Source organism: Cebidichthys violaceus, unplaced genomic scaffold (assembly GCF_023349555.1).
Source record: "Cebidichthys violaceus isolate CVI_PGR_0920_01 unplaced genomic scaffold, fCebVio1.0.p SCAF_98, whole genome shotgun sequence".
Taxonomy (NCBI): domain Eukaryota; kingdom Metazoa; phylum Chordata; class Actinopteri; order Perciformes; family Stichaeidae; genus Cebidichthys; species Cebidichthys violaceus.
In genome coordinates this window covers 132,480-150,912 of record NW_027176984.1, presented here as the reverse complement: position 1 = coordinate 150,912, position 18,433 = coordinate 132,480, and the positions used below count along the sequence as shown (strand labels likewise).

General features: G+C 43.3%; 1 protein-coding gene across 4 annotated transcripts in view; it reads left to right on the top strand.

Annotated features, from left to right (window-relative positions):
- Nucleotides 1–18,433, top strand: part of LOC137868136 (diacylglycerol kinase zeta-like) — a 73,447-nt gene extending 55,014 nt beyond the window's left edge. For all 4 annotated transcript variants that reach the window (XM_068704683.1, XM_068704682.1, XM_068704681.1 and 1 more), the window contains 6 exons: nucleotides 753–819; nucleotides 3,606–3,646; nucleotides 4,629–4,771; nucleotides 11,594–11,683; nucleotides 11,994–12,050; nucleotides 14,698–18,433. In XM_068704683.1, the coding sequence (XP_068560784.1) occupies nucleotides 753–819; nucleotides 3,606–3,646; nucleotides 4,629–4,771; nucleotides 11,594–11,683; nucleotides 11,994–12,050; nucleotides 14,698–14,800 (501 nt within the window). In that variant the 3' untranslated portion in view covers nucleotides 14,801–18,433. The remainder of the gene's footprint in view (nucleotides 1–752; nucleotides 820–3,605; nucleotides 3,647–4,628; nucleotides 4,772–11,593; nucleotides 11,684–11,993; nucleotides 12,051–14,697) is intronic.

Below are 18,433 nucleotides of genomic sequence, written 5' to 3'. Positions count from 1 at the left end.
CTCAATGCTGAATGAAATATGTTTTTATATACGTTGTGGCATAAGGAGATAATGTGGATAAGAGTAGGATAACTGTTGTACAGAGACGTGGGTCAAACATGTGTCTCAATGTGCATCATTATGACCTTCCTGTTGTGTGTTAGACTCCATGAATTAATTTGTTCTCTTCCGTCTTTGTTTGCCTCTGTCTTGGGTAAGATGGTAAGTCTGTGAGGCTCTACACTGCAGACAGGAGTCTGCTAAAGGAAGTTGTAATCTGTGTCCTCATTGGGTCGTTGGGTGATCTGGTGTAATGGTAGAATACAAATGGAGAAAAGGAGTCCTTACTACTTGGATGATGTCTATGTGGTCAGACAGCCATCATTGTGAGGCTTCTTCCTGACGGCTGCTCAGACTCTTGTACAAGGTGTTTCTGTGGTCTACTGTTTGCATCAGGGTAGACCTGATAGAGGGTTCCACACACTGGACAGTGCCATCATTTCCTCTGGGTTCCTGTGTGATCCAATGCTTTCTAGAAAAGTATGTAACGATGGGGGTAACATATAGAGAAGCTTTTACAGGATGGCATGAATTGATTGGTTTTGGCCACAGAAAATGTCTTCAGTATGTGAAGGTTCAGCACCAGGACAACCCAATACCTGCCCAGTCCCCGCGGTCTGGTTTTCTCTTTTAAGAACAGTCCAAAAACTCCTGTTCCACCGTGAGACGGCTCTCTCCTGCTCTGAAGTCTAACTCTTCTGTGTGTCCTTCAGGAGGAGGCAGCCAAGCCGAAGAGTCTTTCCTCACAAAGATTATCTCCTAAGTGGTGTTTCCTAGACTGTAAGTACACTTTCTTAATTATCTACTTTCTTCTTGATCACTTTTTCCACCACCTGGACTCCCTACTTGTATCATGAATTTTCCACATGTGCATACATTACAGACAGAAATAGCATCATTTTCTTACTGCACATAATGAGAAGGGAAAATATACTGTTTATTCCCACTGACACATCATTGAAGAATGTCTTTCATATCAGTGTCAAACTGTTTATTACATGAACATGATATATTCAGTAGACTTGGGTTGATTGTGCGTTCTCCTGTTACAAAAGTACAAAAGACATGTTCTTTATTTCAGTGTGCTTCTATCACTACATTTCATCTCAGCTCAGAACAAACACACTAGGTGTTAATATACATATGGTGTGTATTGTCAATGTTTCATTTGATAGAGATTTTGTAATGCGCTTCAAATAAATGTTTTCTATCAGTAGTAGAGTGGTAATGAGGGTTAATGGCAACTACAAAGCATAGAAATGAACACACACGTGAAAAGATTGTGTGTGCTTACGCTTGAGAATATTTCTTGTGCATGTGCAGCACACACACACACACACACACACACACACACACACACATACACATACACACACACACACACACACACACACACACACACACACACACACACACACACACCAGAACATTTTTTAATAAATATAGAGGGAAAGGCAGAAACCATAGGGAAAGCAAGAAAGGACAGAATAGCAATAGATGTCATGTGTACAAAATGAACAACATTAATGCACACTACTAACATTAATGCACACTACTAGCATTAATGCACACTATTAACATGAATGCACACTATTAACATTAATGCACACTACTAACATTAATGCACACTACTAACGTTAATGCACACTACTAACATTAATGCACACTACTAGCATTAATGCACACCACTAACATTAATGCACACTACTAACATTAATGCACACTACTAACATTAATGCACACCACTAACGTTAATGCACACTACTAGCATTAATGCACACTACTAGCATTAATGCACACCACTAACATTAATGCACACCACTAACATTAATGCACACTACTAACAGTAATGCACGCTACTAACGTTAATGCACACTACTAGCATTAATGCACACTACTAGCATTAATGCACACTATTAACATGAATGCACACTATTAACATTAATGCACACTACTAACATTAATGCACACTACTAACGTTAATGCACACTACTAACATTAATGCACACCACTAGCATTAATGCACACCACTAACATTAATGCACACTACTAACATTAATGCACACTACTAACATTAATGCACACCACTAACGTTAATGCACACTACTAGCATTAATGCACACTACTAGCATTAATGCACACCACTAACATTAATGCACACCACTAACATTAATGCACACTACTAACAGTAATGCACGCTACTAACGTTAATGCACACTACTAGCATTAATGCACACTACTAGCATTAATGCACACTACTAGCATTAATGCACACTATTAACATGAATGCACACTATTAACAGTAATGCACGCTACTAACGTTAATGCACACTACTAGCATTAATGCACACTAGCATTAATGCACACTACTAGCATTAATGCACACTATTAACATGAATGCACACTATTAACATGAATGCACACTACTAACGTTAATGCACACTACTAGCATTAATGCACACTACTAACATTAATGCACACCACTAGCATTAATGCACACCACTAACATTAATGCACACTACTAACATTAATGCACACCACTAACGTTAATGCACACTACTAGCATTAATGCACACTACTAACATTAATGCACACCACTAACATTAATGCACACCACTAACATTAATGCACACTACTAACAGTAATGCACGCTACTAACGTTAATGCACACTACTAGCATTAATGCATACTACTAGCATTAATGCACACTACTAACATTAATGCACACTACTAACAGTAATGCACACTACTAACATTAATGCACACTACTAACTAGTCTTCTTACCCGTTAAGTCTCTCCAACAATAGTGATCTAGTCCTGATCCAATAGAGACAGGAAGTGCCATATAAATATAACATTCCACATCAATGACACCAGAATAGCACAGTCTCTCTACAGTATTAGGTACGCAAGCACAGTTATTGTTGAGTGGCTGTTGTTTGATTTCTGGTTCATTTAAAGAAGGTTATTTTTGATGAAATGCATACTTACTCAAAATAATATCGTTCCATCAGTTCTTGTTCATTGGTGAATGTCATGAATATTAATCTCATACATTCAGCAGCAGCTTACCAAAAATATCACAGAGAAAAACATATTTTATACACACACACACACACGCGCACACACACACACACACACACACACACACACCTCTGGTTGGGTAGGATCCTGGTGGAATTTAGCAGAGAACAAACAAAGAAACAGAACAGCTCGTTGAAGGAGAGAGTGTTTGAAGAGGAGGAGATATGCGTGTCCTTTACTGTCGTCCTATGGATTCATTAAAGGAACATTTCACTCAATAGTAGCTTTTTAAAGAGACATCAATATGTGAGTTTTAGTTCAACCCAACAATGCAAAGACTGATCAGGTTTTGAGCTTATCGGAGTCCTTTGATCCTAATGGGGACCACCGTGGCTCAGTTGTGCTTATTAACCAACATTACAATCAGTCATGCGTAGGACGGCCCGCCGTCTCCTGTTAACAGTTAGACACAATACATGGACCTCTTGATTTGAGCATCAGCACAGAAAGTAGTTCATGCTGCATTTCTTTGTCTCTTCAGCTACAACGGCGGATCGGTTCTACAGGATCGACAGAGCACAGGTGAGTCCATCATGTCTTTACTGCACAGCACCGCCTGTGTCTGCATTCCACTGACGATCCGCTCTAGCTTCCTTTGGGGAGAATCACTAAACATAAACAGAGGGAATGACTTATTACTGGATTAGTGCTTCCTGCTGCATGGGGCCAGAGGACAGGCCAGCCCATATGCAGCCTGAGGGGAACCAGCAGGCCTCACATCACCTGCTACTGCTCATAAAGCTCATTACTGGAAGCACACGGTACAGACTGAGAAGACAGTCAGCTCAGAGCTCCACTCTGGTTCAATGACATGTTAGTGAATGAATCACACTGAAGGTGTCAAAGAGACGGGGACAGCAATAGGGTTTCTAAAAGTGTCCCCAGTGGAAATAGTCAGTGGGCTCATCTCAAGCCTCGTGTTTTTAACCTGCTGTTATCTGTCATGTTATGTTATGGTGCTTGGCAATAAGCGGGTCTGATTGTGAAGGGGTTAACATGGATCATGTCACTGAGTGGAGGAACATTGATTTCACTCACCTCTCTCCTCTCTGGGTGTATATAGGTAGATACAGTCTACACACTTTACAACCACCATTCAGAGTTTTTGGATTATGATTAAATCCCCCCCACCAAAAAGAACAATAATACCCATGAAAACAAGCAGTGTATCAATATGTTGTGCTTATATAAATAACAATAAATAAGCAACACTGGTTAATGACAGTCATGTCATTTAAATGTCTTTGTTTAAGGATTCATGTGCTATATAGACAAATATTGTAGTTACTTTATTATTCTCACAAGGGGACATTTCCTCGCTACAGCAGCATTTATACATACAGGTAAGCAATACAAATATGAAATATAAAAGTGCACAATATATACAATAAAATAGAATAATATTAAATGAAGTAACTAAGCAATAGTGCAAAGGTTTAACCAAACAAACAACAGAGCTTCCTTTGGTGATGCCGGTATGAACTCACTGCTTCATGTTTTTCAGGAACATCTCAACTACGTATCAGAAATCTCCCAAGAAGAGATCTTCATCCTGGACCCTGAACTGGTTGTCATGATGACAGTGGGCACCTCCCCCTCAGCCATGCCTGACCTGGTTAACCCCACCTCCAGCCTGGTAGACAGCAGGTAGGTCAGTCCCCACCACAGCGGTGCTGTCAGTGTCACAAGTGGTTGAACCGTAACCTAAGCTCACTAATCGGAGCCAGGAGCCTTGGAGCAGCACAGTAGACCCTCTTAGTGTTGATGTCAGCATTAGTCTGCGACCCTGGGGCCACAATGAAGAGTTCCTCATTCACTTCAATGAGATGACTCATAGAAATTAACCCCCGCCGCAGGGGTTTACTCTACAACAGCCTGCAGCAAGAACAGCATCACAGTAGTGCAGCACAAAATGTGTTCCTGATTGCTTTTGTGATGGCCTACGCAGCATTCTGTGATCCAACAAAGAGCAGGAAGAATGAAAATAACTGCTGCTGATACCTTTCCAGAGGTGCACTATCCTGCCTCAAAGAAGCATAAACCGCCTCATGTCGTGTCTCGGAATCAAACTTCCTGGTTGGTAGTCTGATCTTCAGTGTGTGTGTGTGTGTGTGTGTGTGTGTGTGTTGTAAAATGCATTGAATAAAGGTGCTATCTAAATGCATCACTTAGGTTCACAAATTGCATGGTGCTGTGGTGATCTCTCGCTCTCGCTCTCTCTCTTTTTCTCTCTCGCTCTCGCTCTCTCTCTTTTTCTCTCTCGCTCTCGCTCTCTCTTTCTCTCTCTCTCTCGCTCTCTCTCTTTCTCTTTTCTCTCTCTCTCGCTCTCTCTCTTTCTCTTTTCTCTCTCGCTTTCTCTCTTTCTCTCTCTCTCTCGCTCTCTCTTTCCTTCTCTCTCTTTCCTTCTCTCTCTTTCTCTCGCTCTCTTTCTTTCTCTCTTTCTCTCTCTCTTTCTCTCGCTCTCTCTCTCTCTCTCTTTCTTTCTCTCTCTTTTTCTCTCTCTCTCTTTCTTTCTTTCTCTCTCTCTCTTTCTTTCTTTCTCTCTCTCTCTTTCTTTCTCTCTCTCTCTTTCTTTCTCTTTTTCTCTTTCTCTTTCTTTCTATCTCTCTCTCTTTCTTTCTCTCTCTCTCTCTCTTTCTCTCTCTCTGTCTCTCTCTCTGTCTCTCTCTCTCTTTCTCTCTCTCTGTCTCTCTCTCTCTCTGTGTCTCTCTTTCTCTCTCTCTCTCTCTCTCTCTCTCTCTGTCTCTCTCTCTCTTTCTCTCTCTCTCTCTCTGTCTCTCTCTCTCTCTCTCTCTCTCTGTGTCTCTCTTTCTCTCTCTCTGTGTCTCTCTTTCTCTCTCTCTCTCTGTGTGTCTCTTTCTCTCGCTCTCTTTTATTTATTTGTGCTCTACGGTTCATGTTTTATATAACATAAAGCAGATATGCAGAAGCATAACATTCAGAAAGCAATAGGATGTCAGGCTACAGTATGGTGCTGTGGGAGGGGCTCGGTCACTCTCATTGGTTGAGTGTATGTAAATGTGATTGTGCTGCTTCACAGTTTGAGTTGTGGAGCCTATAGAGCCTGTTAGAGGGCAAAGCCTGCATGAAGCAGAACTGCATCATTCTGAGTCTGTATGCATAAGTTCATATATATGTGGGTAGGTGTATAAATACATGAATAATATTTTCTATCTTAATTTTCCCACAGCTTGTTTTCCTTTGACAAACAGCCAAGCATTACTATTTGCTTTGGTGTGTGTGTGTGTGTGTGTGTGTGTGTGTGTGTGTGTGTGTGTGTGTGTGTGTGTGTCTGTGCTCTGCTCTGCTCTGCTCTGCCTCCATATGGAATCCTTTAAACCTCATTTATACGCACACTCACACGGATTAAATTCTCACCTACAGGAACCTGTTCGGTGTCTGCTGACGCTCTTTAGAGGCTCTCTGAACACAGATTGAGTTACTCATGTTTCTCTTTAAGTCTGATGTTGTTCTGTATTCTTCTTATTGTCAACAAATCCCATGACAAGATCCATTCCAACAAAGTGTGTGTGGCTCACAAGTCCATTGGGTCCCACTAAAGACATTGAGCAAACGTTACTTGGAGGAGGACACAGGGCATTTGTGATTTATCACTATAGTCACTAATAACTCAAGATACTTGATGGACTGAATAGCTATCAAACAGAACTGAGTTAAGCCTCAGTAGCAAAGTGACAGGCTGAGAAACTTGTCTGTATTTCTGTGCAGGGGCATTTAAATCTGTGCAGAAGTGCGCTACTGGCAGGGGAACAGAGCTAGGCTAAAGGCTAACCTTTTGTCCTGCTTGCTAACCTTCGTCCCTTAAAAAATACCTAAGACTGGTTTTAAAAACCAAGTGGGAGATGAGCTAGTGCTGCGCTCTTTACCGAGAGTAAAAATGTGGTAAATCACAAGGTGATGGTGTGTCATTCAGTGATGTCAGCCGTAGGGTTGAGCCAAACAAAGCTCAAGGTGGGCGACTCCAGCCGTTGCCATCTGGCCAGTGATGATCCAGCTTATTCCGAAATGGGCAAAGATGTGGAACGTGGACGGAGCTAAGTCAGGCCAATAGAAGCCAATAGATGACGTCTGTGTCACCAAGAACCTTGGATGACCACAGAGGCAACATGGTGGCCCGCAGATCTACAAGAACCTGAACCGAGCCATCATGATAACGAAGCCGGCTCATCTAAAGGCACTTCCATGACCACAGGGACACAAGTCGCATGTGGCAGAGAGTGCTCCTCCACCCTGTGATGATAATATTGACTTCATAAACAAGCTTTGATAAGTATTTTGGATGGTTCGAGGAACTCGGCGACACCTGCGAGGAAAGCCACCAATCATCAGGATGATCACTCATCATAGTCAACTCACGGAAGGCTGCAGGTCCTGAAAATGTACCAGGCTGTGTAAAACTGGCCCATTGGGCCTGAGCACCCCCCTCTGTAACTGGCCTATGGACTTCCTCACAGACAGACCCCCGTCAGTACGGGTTGGAAACGGCTTTTCCAACACCATCTCAGTGAACACTGGTTCCCCTCAGGGCCGTGTCCTGAGTCTACCAATGTTTAGTCTGATCACCCACAACTGTTGGGCCAAGTTCAGAACAAACCACATCATAAAGTGACACAACAGTAGTAATCCTGATCAGGGTCCACAAGGAGCTGGCTCACAGGGAGACGGTGGAACAGCTAGTGGACTGCTGCAACACCAACAACCTGTCCCTGTCCGTGAATGTCAACCAAACCAAACGGATCATTGCTGACTTCAGGAGGCTTCACTATGGCCAGTATAAAGCAACCATAAGGGACAACCTGACCTGGACCCTAAACTCCTCATCTCCAGCCAAGAGAGCCCAGCAGCTCTTGCACTTCCTGCGAGGGATGAAGAGAGCACACCTTCCCCTCCCACCCTCACCACATTCTACAGAGGCATCATAGAGAGTGTTGTGACTGGTTGCATCTCTATCTGATATGGAAACTGCAATGCCTCAGACCGGAAGACCCTGCATAGAGTGGTGAGGACAGCCGGGAAGGACATCGGGACTTTTCTCCCATTCATTCGGGATTTAACACACACGCGCTGCCGGACCGAGGCCACCAATGTTTTCTCAGACTCCTCCCACCGCTACCATGGTCTGTTTGCACTTCTGTCCTCCAAATATAACGTGGCAAACGGTGCAGAATGACGAGGTTCTGCAATAGCTTCCTTCCCCAGGGTGATCAAATGAAATTTAAAAACAGACACCTGGACATCATGGTTAGATGTCTTCTCCAGTGTCATGAAGACATACAGGCTCAATAGGAACGGGCCTGTTCACCACTCCCCGACTCAGTGGCATCCTTCTTGTTTGCATAAGCCAAAGCATGATGAGCATGTGACTGTGTATCAAATGGTTACCATATCACGATAGTTTTGAATTAAAGCAGAAAGTCAGCACTTTAATGTGACCGGGGACGTTGCATCACTAAAGTTAATTGACTCTCGTGAACAGCTGAGTGTAAGAGGCCGTTTGGTGTGAAGCCTGGAACCGTCAACTGACTTTAATTATCTGATGTCTCCAAGCTTTTAAAACAACAACGCAGACAATATTACAATGTGGTGAAATAAACATTTAGCGGAACATCTTCTTTCTCCTGGCATTTGAGCTGCTCTGTGGGTATGAAATGTGAACATATAGAGATTAGCATACAGAATGGAGAAGAGGGAATAAATAAAGGAACTGGTACAATGTGAGTACAGGCAGAGCAACACAACCCGCTGATCCTAACAACACTTCCCTTTAGCGCTTTGTGAGCGTGCTCGCACGTTTGTGAGTGCGTGTGTGTTGGCGGGCTGATTTGCAATGCTGAGTGCACTGAGTGGGAGGATGAGGAGGAGAGAGGAGACCGAGAGGCAGGGGCAGAGTGAGGGAGAGATGGGTTTGGAGTCAGAAAAACAGCGGATGTAGAGAGAAAGGCATGTGAGAGCACCGGGAGTCACAGCGATCCACCGAACTCCGACTCACACAACAGTGTGAGCGCTTTGCCCACGCAGGGCCAGAGGTGAACGTTATTCCTCCCACTGTAATTACCTCTCTCCTCTTCTCTCCATCCCTCTGTCTCTCTGACAAACACACCGAAACACACCTACACACCAAACATTTTGTTTTCTCAAATGATTTTTGAGCTGATAGCTTCAGTTTACACTCAGGCATCAGGTGTTGAAGCAGACACAATCAGGCTCTCATCTGAAATGTTAGAGGTTTATTTCAGGACAGGAGAACTTTGTGAATTGGACTATTTCTAGGAGACGTTGCAGCCTGTGACAGAAATGTTTCCCCAATGCATTCTCATATTGGTTCTTACATTTAGTGTGTTTAACTTAAACACGGAGGAACCAAGACTGAACAACTGAACGTCTTTATTATACACAGGTCATGTTTATCACCGTGGTGAGTGGTTTATGGAGGTCCAACTTCAGGACTACTGAGTATCCCTACGAACAGAGATCACATATACAACAGGAAGAGGAGCTTGAGATTAGATTGTTTTGTCAACTCCTGTCAATCTAAACTTCATGTCAACATGGATGAGAGATCCCAGAGAGGCTCAGAGTCATGGAACAAAGTCAACTGAGCAAACACTGATGAAGACCATGTGATCGTGTGATCAGGCAAGAGAACAAGCCCGATTAGTGGCTGGTTTAAGGGGTCAACAGTAGACCTGCTGTAGGTTTTGGTTGATAGTTGAGCACCAGAACAACTGTCCACAGATGTACCGCTATTCCAGCAGATTTCCTACTCTGCATGGTAACCATAGCAACCTTTCACCACTTCCTCCACTCAACGTCCGACGCAAACCAATGACTTGATCAAAATTAATTTGTGGCTGTATAAAACATCTGGTCACATCACACAGTGTTGTGTAACGAAGCAGATTTAGAGGCAGTCGCGCACATTGTTGGTTTCAACTTGATTATTTCTCTACATAGTTCTTGGACTGTTGTTTCAAATATTCACTCTGAAAACTTCATGGAGGACTTTTTAATTAGCCATTATACTCTTTATTATCTGATTACTTTTGAAATCAGTAGTTGATAACTGCTGAGCACTTGATTTTTTTCACATTTCTTTAAAACAATAAAGGTTACCATAGCAATTTGCACTCCTACACCTGTTTGCACGTGACTCATACTTGACAGTTTAAATTAATTGCTTTGGAATACATTTAAATGTAATGCTAAAGTGGCAATGCTAATTTAATGCAAAAACAGCTTGGGTATCAAATTCTATCAGTATCTGCCGATATACAGATTTAAGTATCGGAATCGGATCGGAACTGTACAAAAGTGGAAGGCTGCATCCCCTATTGCTGACGCTCATGACTTTGCTCAGCATCCTCTTGAATAACACCACTACCAAAGAATCATCTCCGTCCCCAGGACAGAGCCTGTTGAGCTTATTGGTTCAGTTGGAGCCGTGCATCCTCACGACAGCAAAGGAAATAGCACTAGCATCCTCAACATGGTAGAACATCCTCAGCATGGTAGAACATCCTCAGCATGGTAGAACATCCTCAGCATGGTAGAACATCCTCAGCATGGTAGAACATCCTGAGCATGGTCGAACATCCTGAGCATGGTACTGCAGACATTGAATGACCGAACCTCCAAGGAAAGTAGAGTCTGCTCTGGCCTTACTTCTACTTGTCTCTGTGTTCTTAGCCCAGTCCAGCTTGTTGTCCAAGTGTACTCCCAGGTATTTGTAGTCCTGAACAGTTTTCACCTCCACCCCCTGGATGGAAATGGATAATGTGAAGTCAACCACCACTTCCTTCATCTTACCAGTATTCCTTTTTAGTCATGTCAAAGCTGCTTTACAGTTTCCTCACCTGATGAGAATTTGGAGTGAATTTTACAAACCTTCTGCTTCGTCTTGGTTCGCCAGGAGCGTGTCCTACTTTAACACCCCATCAGAATGCTTTCCTTCTACTTTTCTCTTCCTGTGGCGTTATCTCACTTATGCTCATTATCTCACTGTTCAACTCTTCAACTCTTTATTTAGCAAGGATCCAAACTTACCAGACTAGTGAATGCAGGTCACTAAAAGGTTTTGGCTCCTTGACATTCAGAGGCAGGCAGTCATCACTAGCTAACATATGGTCATTACGGGTGACGTCGTGTTTTCAATCATCATTTCATCTCTGAAAGTGCATTATGGGAAAATCTGTCCCAAGTTCAGAGTTGGTACTGCCTCTTGATACACGACAGAGGAGGTTCACATTTAGGAAAGAATATTAAGAATATAGTTGAGGGAAAACGTCTCAGAAGCATGAACAGACCACATGGATCCCGTCTCCTCTATGAGCGGGCCTGGGGCTGTCTGGAGGCTGAAGACCTCAGTGGATGTTCTGACCTCCGTACAGGAAAGACTCAGCGTTGATGTGGAGTTTGTTCCGTGACTTTGTTTCCTGTGTTCTGCTGTAGTTCTTCCCAGAGGCAGCGAGTGAACAGTGACAGCTCTGCTGGTGAAGCTTTAACACACAACACGACACCTGTGGCCAGCAAACTCAGCAGGTTAGTACACTGTTTGACACACACACACACACACACTCTCACACACACACACACACACACACACACACACACACCTGTAGAGGGATGATGGCTGTATCTTTAGTGTATAACACACTAACACGATGTTGTCATGACAGAACAAACAGGCAAACAGACACTGAGGCATATGTCTTAAAGCACTAGCTTAGACACAGACTCGATACTTCATGTCATTTCAAGTGAAGGAGGAACACTAGTAAGCCCTTCATGTCAAAGTCCTTCCTCTCTAAATGTGTGTGTCACTGAGCTGTCTCTGGTGTGTGTGCTGCAGGGCGGGCTGCATCCATCGCTCCAACACCACCGCTGCTGATTTTAAACCAGGACAGAGGTCAGTGCATGTGTTTGTACTGTTATTTAAATCAACACAATCATCTCAAGAATGAACTAAGATTTAAAAACGATAACTCTGTGTACGTCTCTCTTTTATGTGAATGGGGTACAAACAGCTGTGAGCACACACAGTGTCTGCTGTCTGTTCTGATAAAAGGTTCACTAGCGGTACAAGAAGCAGCTTTCTCAGTAGGGACCACTACCAGGCAGCCTGGTCACTCTGGCTGCTGTCCTCTGCTCACCACCTCGGTACACTAAGCTGCCACAAGAGGGGTGATGTGATGTCAGCATGGTCTGTGGTTGGTTTGAGTGTGTTCTCCTCCAACTTTTCATTCTTTAACAACCCCTTGTTAGCTCTTGATATGGTCAGTCACATTCCTCTGCTCATTAAAACACACGGGTACTCTGCTCATTAAAGCACGATGGACTGACAAAAAGACTGCATGCACTCTGCTGTACCCTGAACAGACCTGTGTGTGTGTGTGTGTGTGCGTGTGTGCGTGCGTGTGTGCGTGCGTGCGTGCGTGCGTGCGTGCGTGCGTGCGTGCGCTCACACTGAGTATCAGTTGTTCTAAGAACAGGGAATTATTTGATTCTTTACAGAATTGTAATAACACATTATAGATATTAACCATGTTATAATAGCTAAATATAATCATGACATTATTTACAGTTACAGTCAAATAACAATAATACATTGTAGGCCTACTAAACAGGTTGTCAGATATACAAACAAATCAATAGAAAGAAATGTTGCTGGCTCTTCATGACAGCTGATACATTTTACTGTCAACATCTCACATTTGGACTTTTCAGATCCAGGCTGTGTTTTAATTAAATTGTGAAATGTCAGTTTGTCAGGGCCTGGTGTTTAGGTCCTGTAGCTGTGACTCTACCTCCTGTCTGCTGTGTGTAATGATGTGTATGTGTACGAGACAGTGTACTAATGTATTTTACCATGTAGCTTTAGTGTATTTTACCATGTAGCTCTAGTGTATTTTACCATGTAGCTCTAGTGTATTTGACCATGTAGCTCTAGTGTATTGTACCATGTAGCTCTAGTGTATTTGACCATGTAGCTCTAGTGTATTGTACCATGTAGCTCTAGTGTATTGTACTATGTAGCTCTAGTGTATTTTACCATGTAGCGCTAGTGTATTGTACATGTAGCTCTAGTGTATTTTACCATGTAGCTCTAGTGTATTGTACCATGTAGCTCTAGTGTATTGTACCATGTAGCTCTAGTGTATTGTACCATGTAGCTCTAGTGTATTTTACCATGTAGCTCTAGTGTATTGTACCATGTAGCTCTAGTGTATTTTACCATGTAGCCCTAGTGTCTTTTACCATGTAGCTCTAGTGTATTTTACCATGTAGCTCTAGTGTATTTTACCATGTAGCTCTAGTGTATTTGACCATGTAGCTCTAGTGTATTTTACCATGTAGTCCTAGTGTCTTTTACCATGTAGCTCTAGTGTATTTTACCATGTAGCTCTAGTGTATTGTACCATGTAGCTCTAGTGTATTGTACCATGTAGCTCTAGTGTATTGTACCATGTAGCTCTAGTGTATTTTACCATGTAGCTCTAGTGTATTGTACCATGTAGCTCTAGTGTATTTTACCATGTAGCCCTAGTGTCTTTTACCATGTAGCTCTAGTGTATTTTACCATGTAGCTCTAGTGTATTTTACCATGTAGCTCTAGTGTATTTGACCATGTAGCTCTAGTGTATTTTACCATGTAGCCCTAGTGTCTTTTACCATGTAGCTCTAGTGTATTTTACCATGTAGCTCTAGTGTATTTGACCATGTAGCTCTAGTGTATTGTACCATGTAGTTCTAGTGTATTGTACCATGTAGCTCTAGTGTATTTAACCATGTAGCTCTAGTGTATTTTACCATGTACCTCTGTGTATTTTACATGTAGCTCTAGTGTATTGTACCATGTAGCTCTAGTGTATTTTACCATGTAGCTCTGTGTATTTTACCATGTAGCTCTAGTGTATTTTACCATGTAGCTCTGTGTATTTTACCATGTAGCTCTAGTGTATTTTACCATGTAGCTCTGTGTATTTTACCATGTAGTTCTAGTGTATTGTACCATGTAGCTCTAGTGTATTGTACCATGTAGTTCTCTGGCACAGAGGAATGAGATGTATCAGGCGATGATGCTCACAGGGCTTGTAAAGAGGAGGACACTCCCCTCCACGTATAATAGAGTTCTAACAATCCTGTCGTACAATGACAGATATAAATCTTGTATGTTCCTGTTGGGTATATGAAACATGTTGACTGTGTGTCCTTTAATATTCCATCTACTGCTGATGGGGTCACACAATGCCGCATTTCCACAGTGTACGTTTTAGTCCACTCTGAAACACTCAGCATGCTTCAATACACACAGCGTAGAGGAAACAGTAGGTCTATTAAAAGGAATGGGCCTTGGGGTTTTAATGCATACCAATAAACATGTTGATAATGATTATTATTATATCATTATGATGAACTTAGTAGATAAAAGACGGGGTGTGCAGGTGTGTTTGTGGTTGTGCATGATTGTGTGTATTCTAATGCTGTGAATGCAGAGTGAACTGAAGAGTAACTGGCTGAACAGATCCTCTGTCTCTGTTGGTCCCTTTGTCCAGACAGGAGAAGGGACAAAAGACAAGTGAGACGGAGCGGGAGAGGGAAAAAGGTAACACACACACACACACACACACACACACACACACACACACACAGAATTGAAATGAATCTTAAAATCAAGCTCTGAGCCGTAACATCAGGTCTGACACACTACCTATAGGACTCAGGGATGTGTTGTGGGTAAGAGAGAGAACCAGACAGACTGTTGTTGTCTCTGACACATATTGTCTCAGCCTGGATCTCCTTGCGCTCACTTTGCATGCTGGGAGTTGGGTGTGTGTGAGCCTGAGCTGTCTTTTTTGTCGGCCTCACTGGTTTTATTCTCTTTGGGAACTTGCATGTTTTCACTTCATGATCTGGTTCACTTTGTTTTTTTTCGTTGGCAGTGTGTTTGGATCAGCTTTGAATTTGATTCCTGTTTTGGCGTTTCACATTTGGGGCTGAACACAACCCAGTTCTTCCTGTCAGTTAAAGTGTTTCTGGAAATCAGTTCTGCAAAAGCACATTGTCCAGTAGTGCTGTAGTTTCTAAAAGAGACAAAATATTAGAATATGTAATACACATACATAGATTGACATCTTTAAGGATAATTCTTGTTATTATACTGAATGAGATGAAGGCTATGTTCTTCAGACACAAAGCTAGCTGACTGTAGAGACACATTAGCTCACTACTGAATGAGATGAAGAGCTGGCACACTGAAGACGTGGTGTTCTAAACATTATGTCAGGAACACAAAGTTCATGCTGCCATAGGTTCATTGAAAGAGCTCTGATTGTCCATTTGTCTTCTCTACACTGTGAAGAGAGACACTGTACTGTACGAATGGAGGAGCAATCCACTGTAACAATGACCTGTACAGTTGAGCTGAAGCTGATATCAGACTTCAGTAGTCTGATAGGAATCTTTGTCCTGGCAACAATCACATGCGTTGGGAACGAGAAGGAGCGTGTTTGAGTTTTCAGCATATATGAAAACGAATTATTGACATCAATAGAATTATTAATGTCAATAAGATTATTAACGATTATTAATAATAACGGGGCACCACCCCGAGAACAGGGACCAATAACCAAACTATAAACTAAGTCTCATCATTAGTATTCACTCACAATGTCAACAGTTAAAGTTCTATTCCACATCCAGAGTGAAAGTGAAGGTGTTGAGTACGAGCACAGACCACATATCATCTATTATCACAATACACATGCACAAAGTCATCACAGACAGCTGCTCTTTAAAGTATAACAGTTTATTAAGTTCCAATAATAATGATCTAGTCAACTAATATCTAAACTAACAACAACTATACATTCATGAGCATGCTATCTAAAATCATCAAACGAGGGTAAGGGGGGAAGTGTGTGTGTGTGTGTGTGTGTGTGTGTGTGTGTGTGTGTGTGTGTGTGTGTGTGTGTGCATGCAGTGTGTGTGGGGGGGCGAGAGAACAGCTCAGACAACGTATGATGTAATCTGAAACGTGGCGACGTCTTTTGCAAGACCACATAGCGCGAGACTCTAAGATGGCGGTAGACAACAAAGATCTCGCTATCTCCACGTGTCTGATGCCGCTAGTGCAACCCCGGAGCTACATCAGCTATATGTGTGTGTGGGTTAGTAAGGCAAGTTTATTTGTACAGCACATTTCAACAACAAGGCAATTCAAAGTGCTTCACATAAAACCATTAAAAGCATCAAAACATAATGCAAAAGAAAAGGAGATTTAAAAACAATTAAGAAGTAAAAGAAGAGAGAAAGCAAACAAAACAAATAAATCGTCCAAAAACAGATTAAGATCCTCCCCGCCGCGGTGGAGTACGGAAGATTGTTCTCTCATCTACAGAAACAAAGCCGGCGACTCTTTGATTGGCACGGCCGCGGTTCTGTAGTACCACAGAAGGTTCTATGACCACACAAGGCTCTATGACCACAGAAGGCTCTATGACCACAGAAGGTTCTATGACCACAGAAGGCTCTAGTACCACAGATGGCTCTAGGACCACAGATGGCTCTAGGACCACAGAAGGCTCTAGTACCACAGATGGCTCTAGGACCACAGAAGGCTCTAGTACCACAGATGGCTCTAGTACCACAGAAGGCTCTAGTACCACAGATGGCTCTAGGACCACAGAAGGCTCTAGGACCACAGATGGCTCTAGTACCACAGAAGGCTCTAGGACCACAGAAGGCTCTAGGGCCACAGATGGCTCTAGTACCACAGAAGGCTCTAGGACCACAGAAGGCTCTAGGACCACAGAAGGCTCTAGTACCACAGATGGCTCTAGTACCACAGATGGCTCTAGGACCACAGATGGCTCTAGTACCACAGAAGGCTCTAGTACCACAGAAGGCTCTAGGACCACAGAAGGCTTTAGGACCACAGAAGGCTCTAGGACCACAGAAGGCTCTAGAACCACAGAAGGTTCTAGGACCACAGAAGGCTCTAGATCACAGAGGGTTCTAGGACCACAGAGGGCTCCAGGACCACAGAGGGCTCCAGGACCACAGAAGGCTGTAGTACCACAGAAGGCTCTAGGATCACAGAAGGTTCTAGGACCACAGAAGGCTCTAGGACCACAGAAGGCTCTAGACCACAGAGGGTTCTAGGACCACAGAGGGCTCCAGGACCACAGAAGGCTGTAGTACCACAGAAGGCTCTAGACCACAGAGGGCTCCAGGACCACAGAAGGCTGAAAGTACAGGTGTCCGATAGGAGCACAGGTTACCTGTTTCTTATTATTTAGCATTTTAGGTATGTGTCTAATTAGATTAGTCAATTCATGAATGCATTGATGAACTCTACAGGGACATAAATAGAGAGGTAGGTCAGGATTGACTGAATAACCTGAATGTCTTTCTCTGAAGCAGCTGGATGATTTCTGCTCCAATTCAGTGCTGCTATTGAAATGAATGGAAGGCTGCGTGTTTCCACTCAGCTCTACTCTCAGTCTGAACACAGTGTGTTCACTCACGGTACCTGAACGCCCGTTGACCTGGACCACCTGAGATGGTCTCAGTTTTCATGAAGACGTAGATGAAGTCATGGAAACCTTTAAATTCAGTCTTCCTTTCTTCATGTACAACATGCATGCAAATCCTATTTTTAATGCAGATATGTCCTCTCTTTCATACACACACACACACACACACACACACACACACACACACACACACACACGCGCACACACACCCGTCACTTGCTCCATTGAACTCTCAGTTTGATGCAGTCAACCTGTTTGACCCCTATGGGAGCTGTCTGTGCCCAATGTATGAGTCTGTGAGAGACAGGGGGGGGCAGGTCTTTGCATAGCCTCTACATTTTCATAAATCTCCTCTCCTCTTCTTTGTTCCCGTCCTCTTCCTCTCCTCTGCTCTTACTTTCCTCTTCTTTTCTCTGCCTTTGCTCTCATCCTCTACCTCTCCTCTTCCCTCTCCTCTCCCTCCCCCCCTCTCTCCTCTCTCCCTCTCCTCTCCCTCTCCTCTTCCTCTCCTCTCTCTCCCCTCTCTCCTCTCCTCTTCCTCTCCTCTCTCTCCCCCTCTCTCCTCTCCTCTCTCTCCTCTCTCTCTCCCCCTCTCTCTCCTCCCCTCTCTCCTCTCTCCTTCTCCTCTCTCCCTCTCCTCTCTCTCTCTTCTCCTCCCCCCTCTCTCTCTCCTCATCCCCTCTCCCTCTCCTCTTCCCTCTCCTTTCTCTCCTCTCTCTCCTCCTCTCTCTCCTCTCTCCCCCCCTCTCTCTCC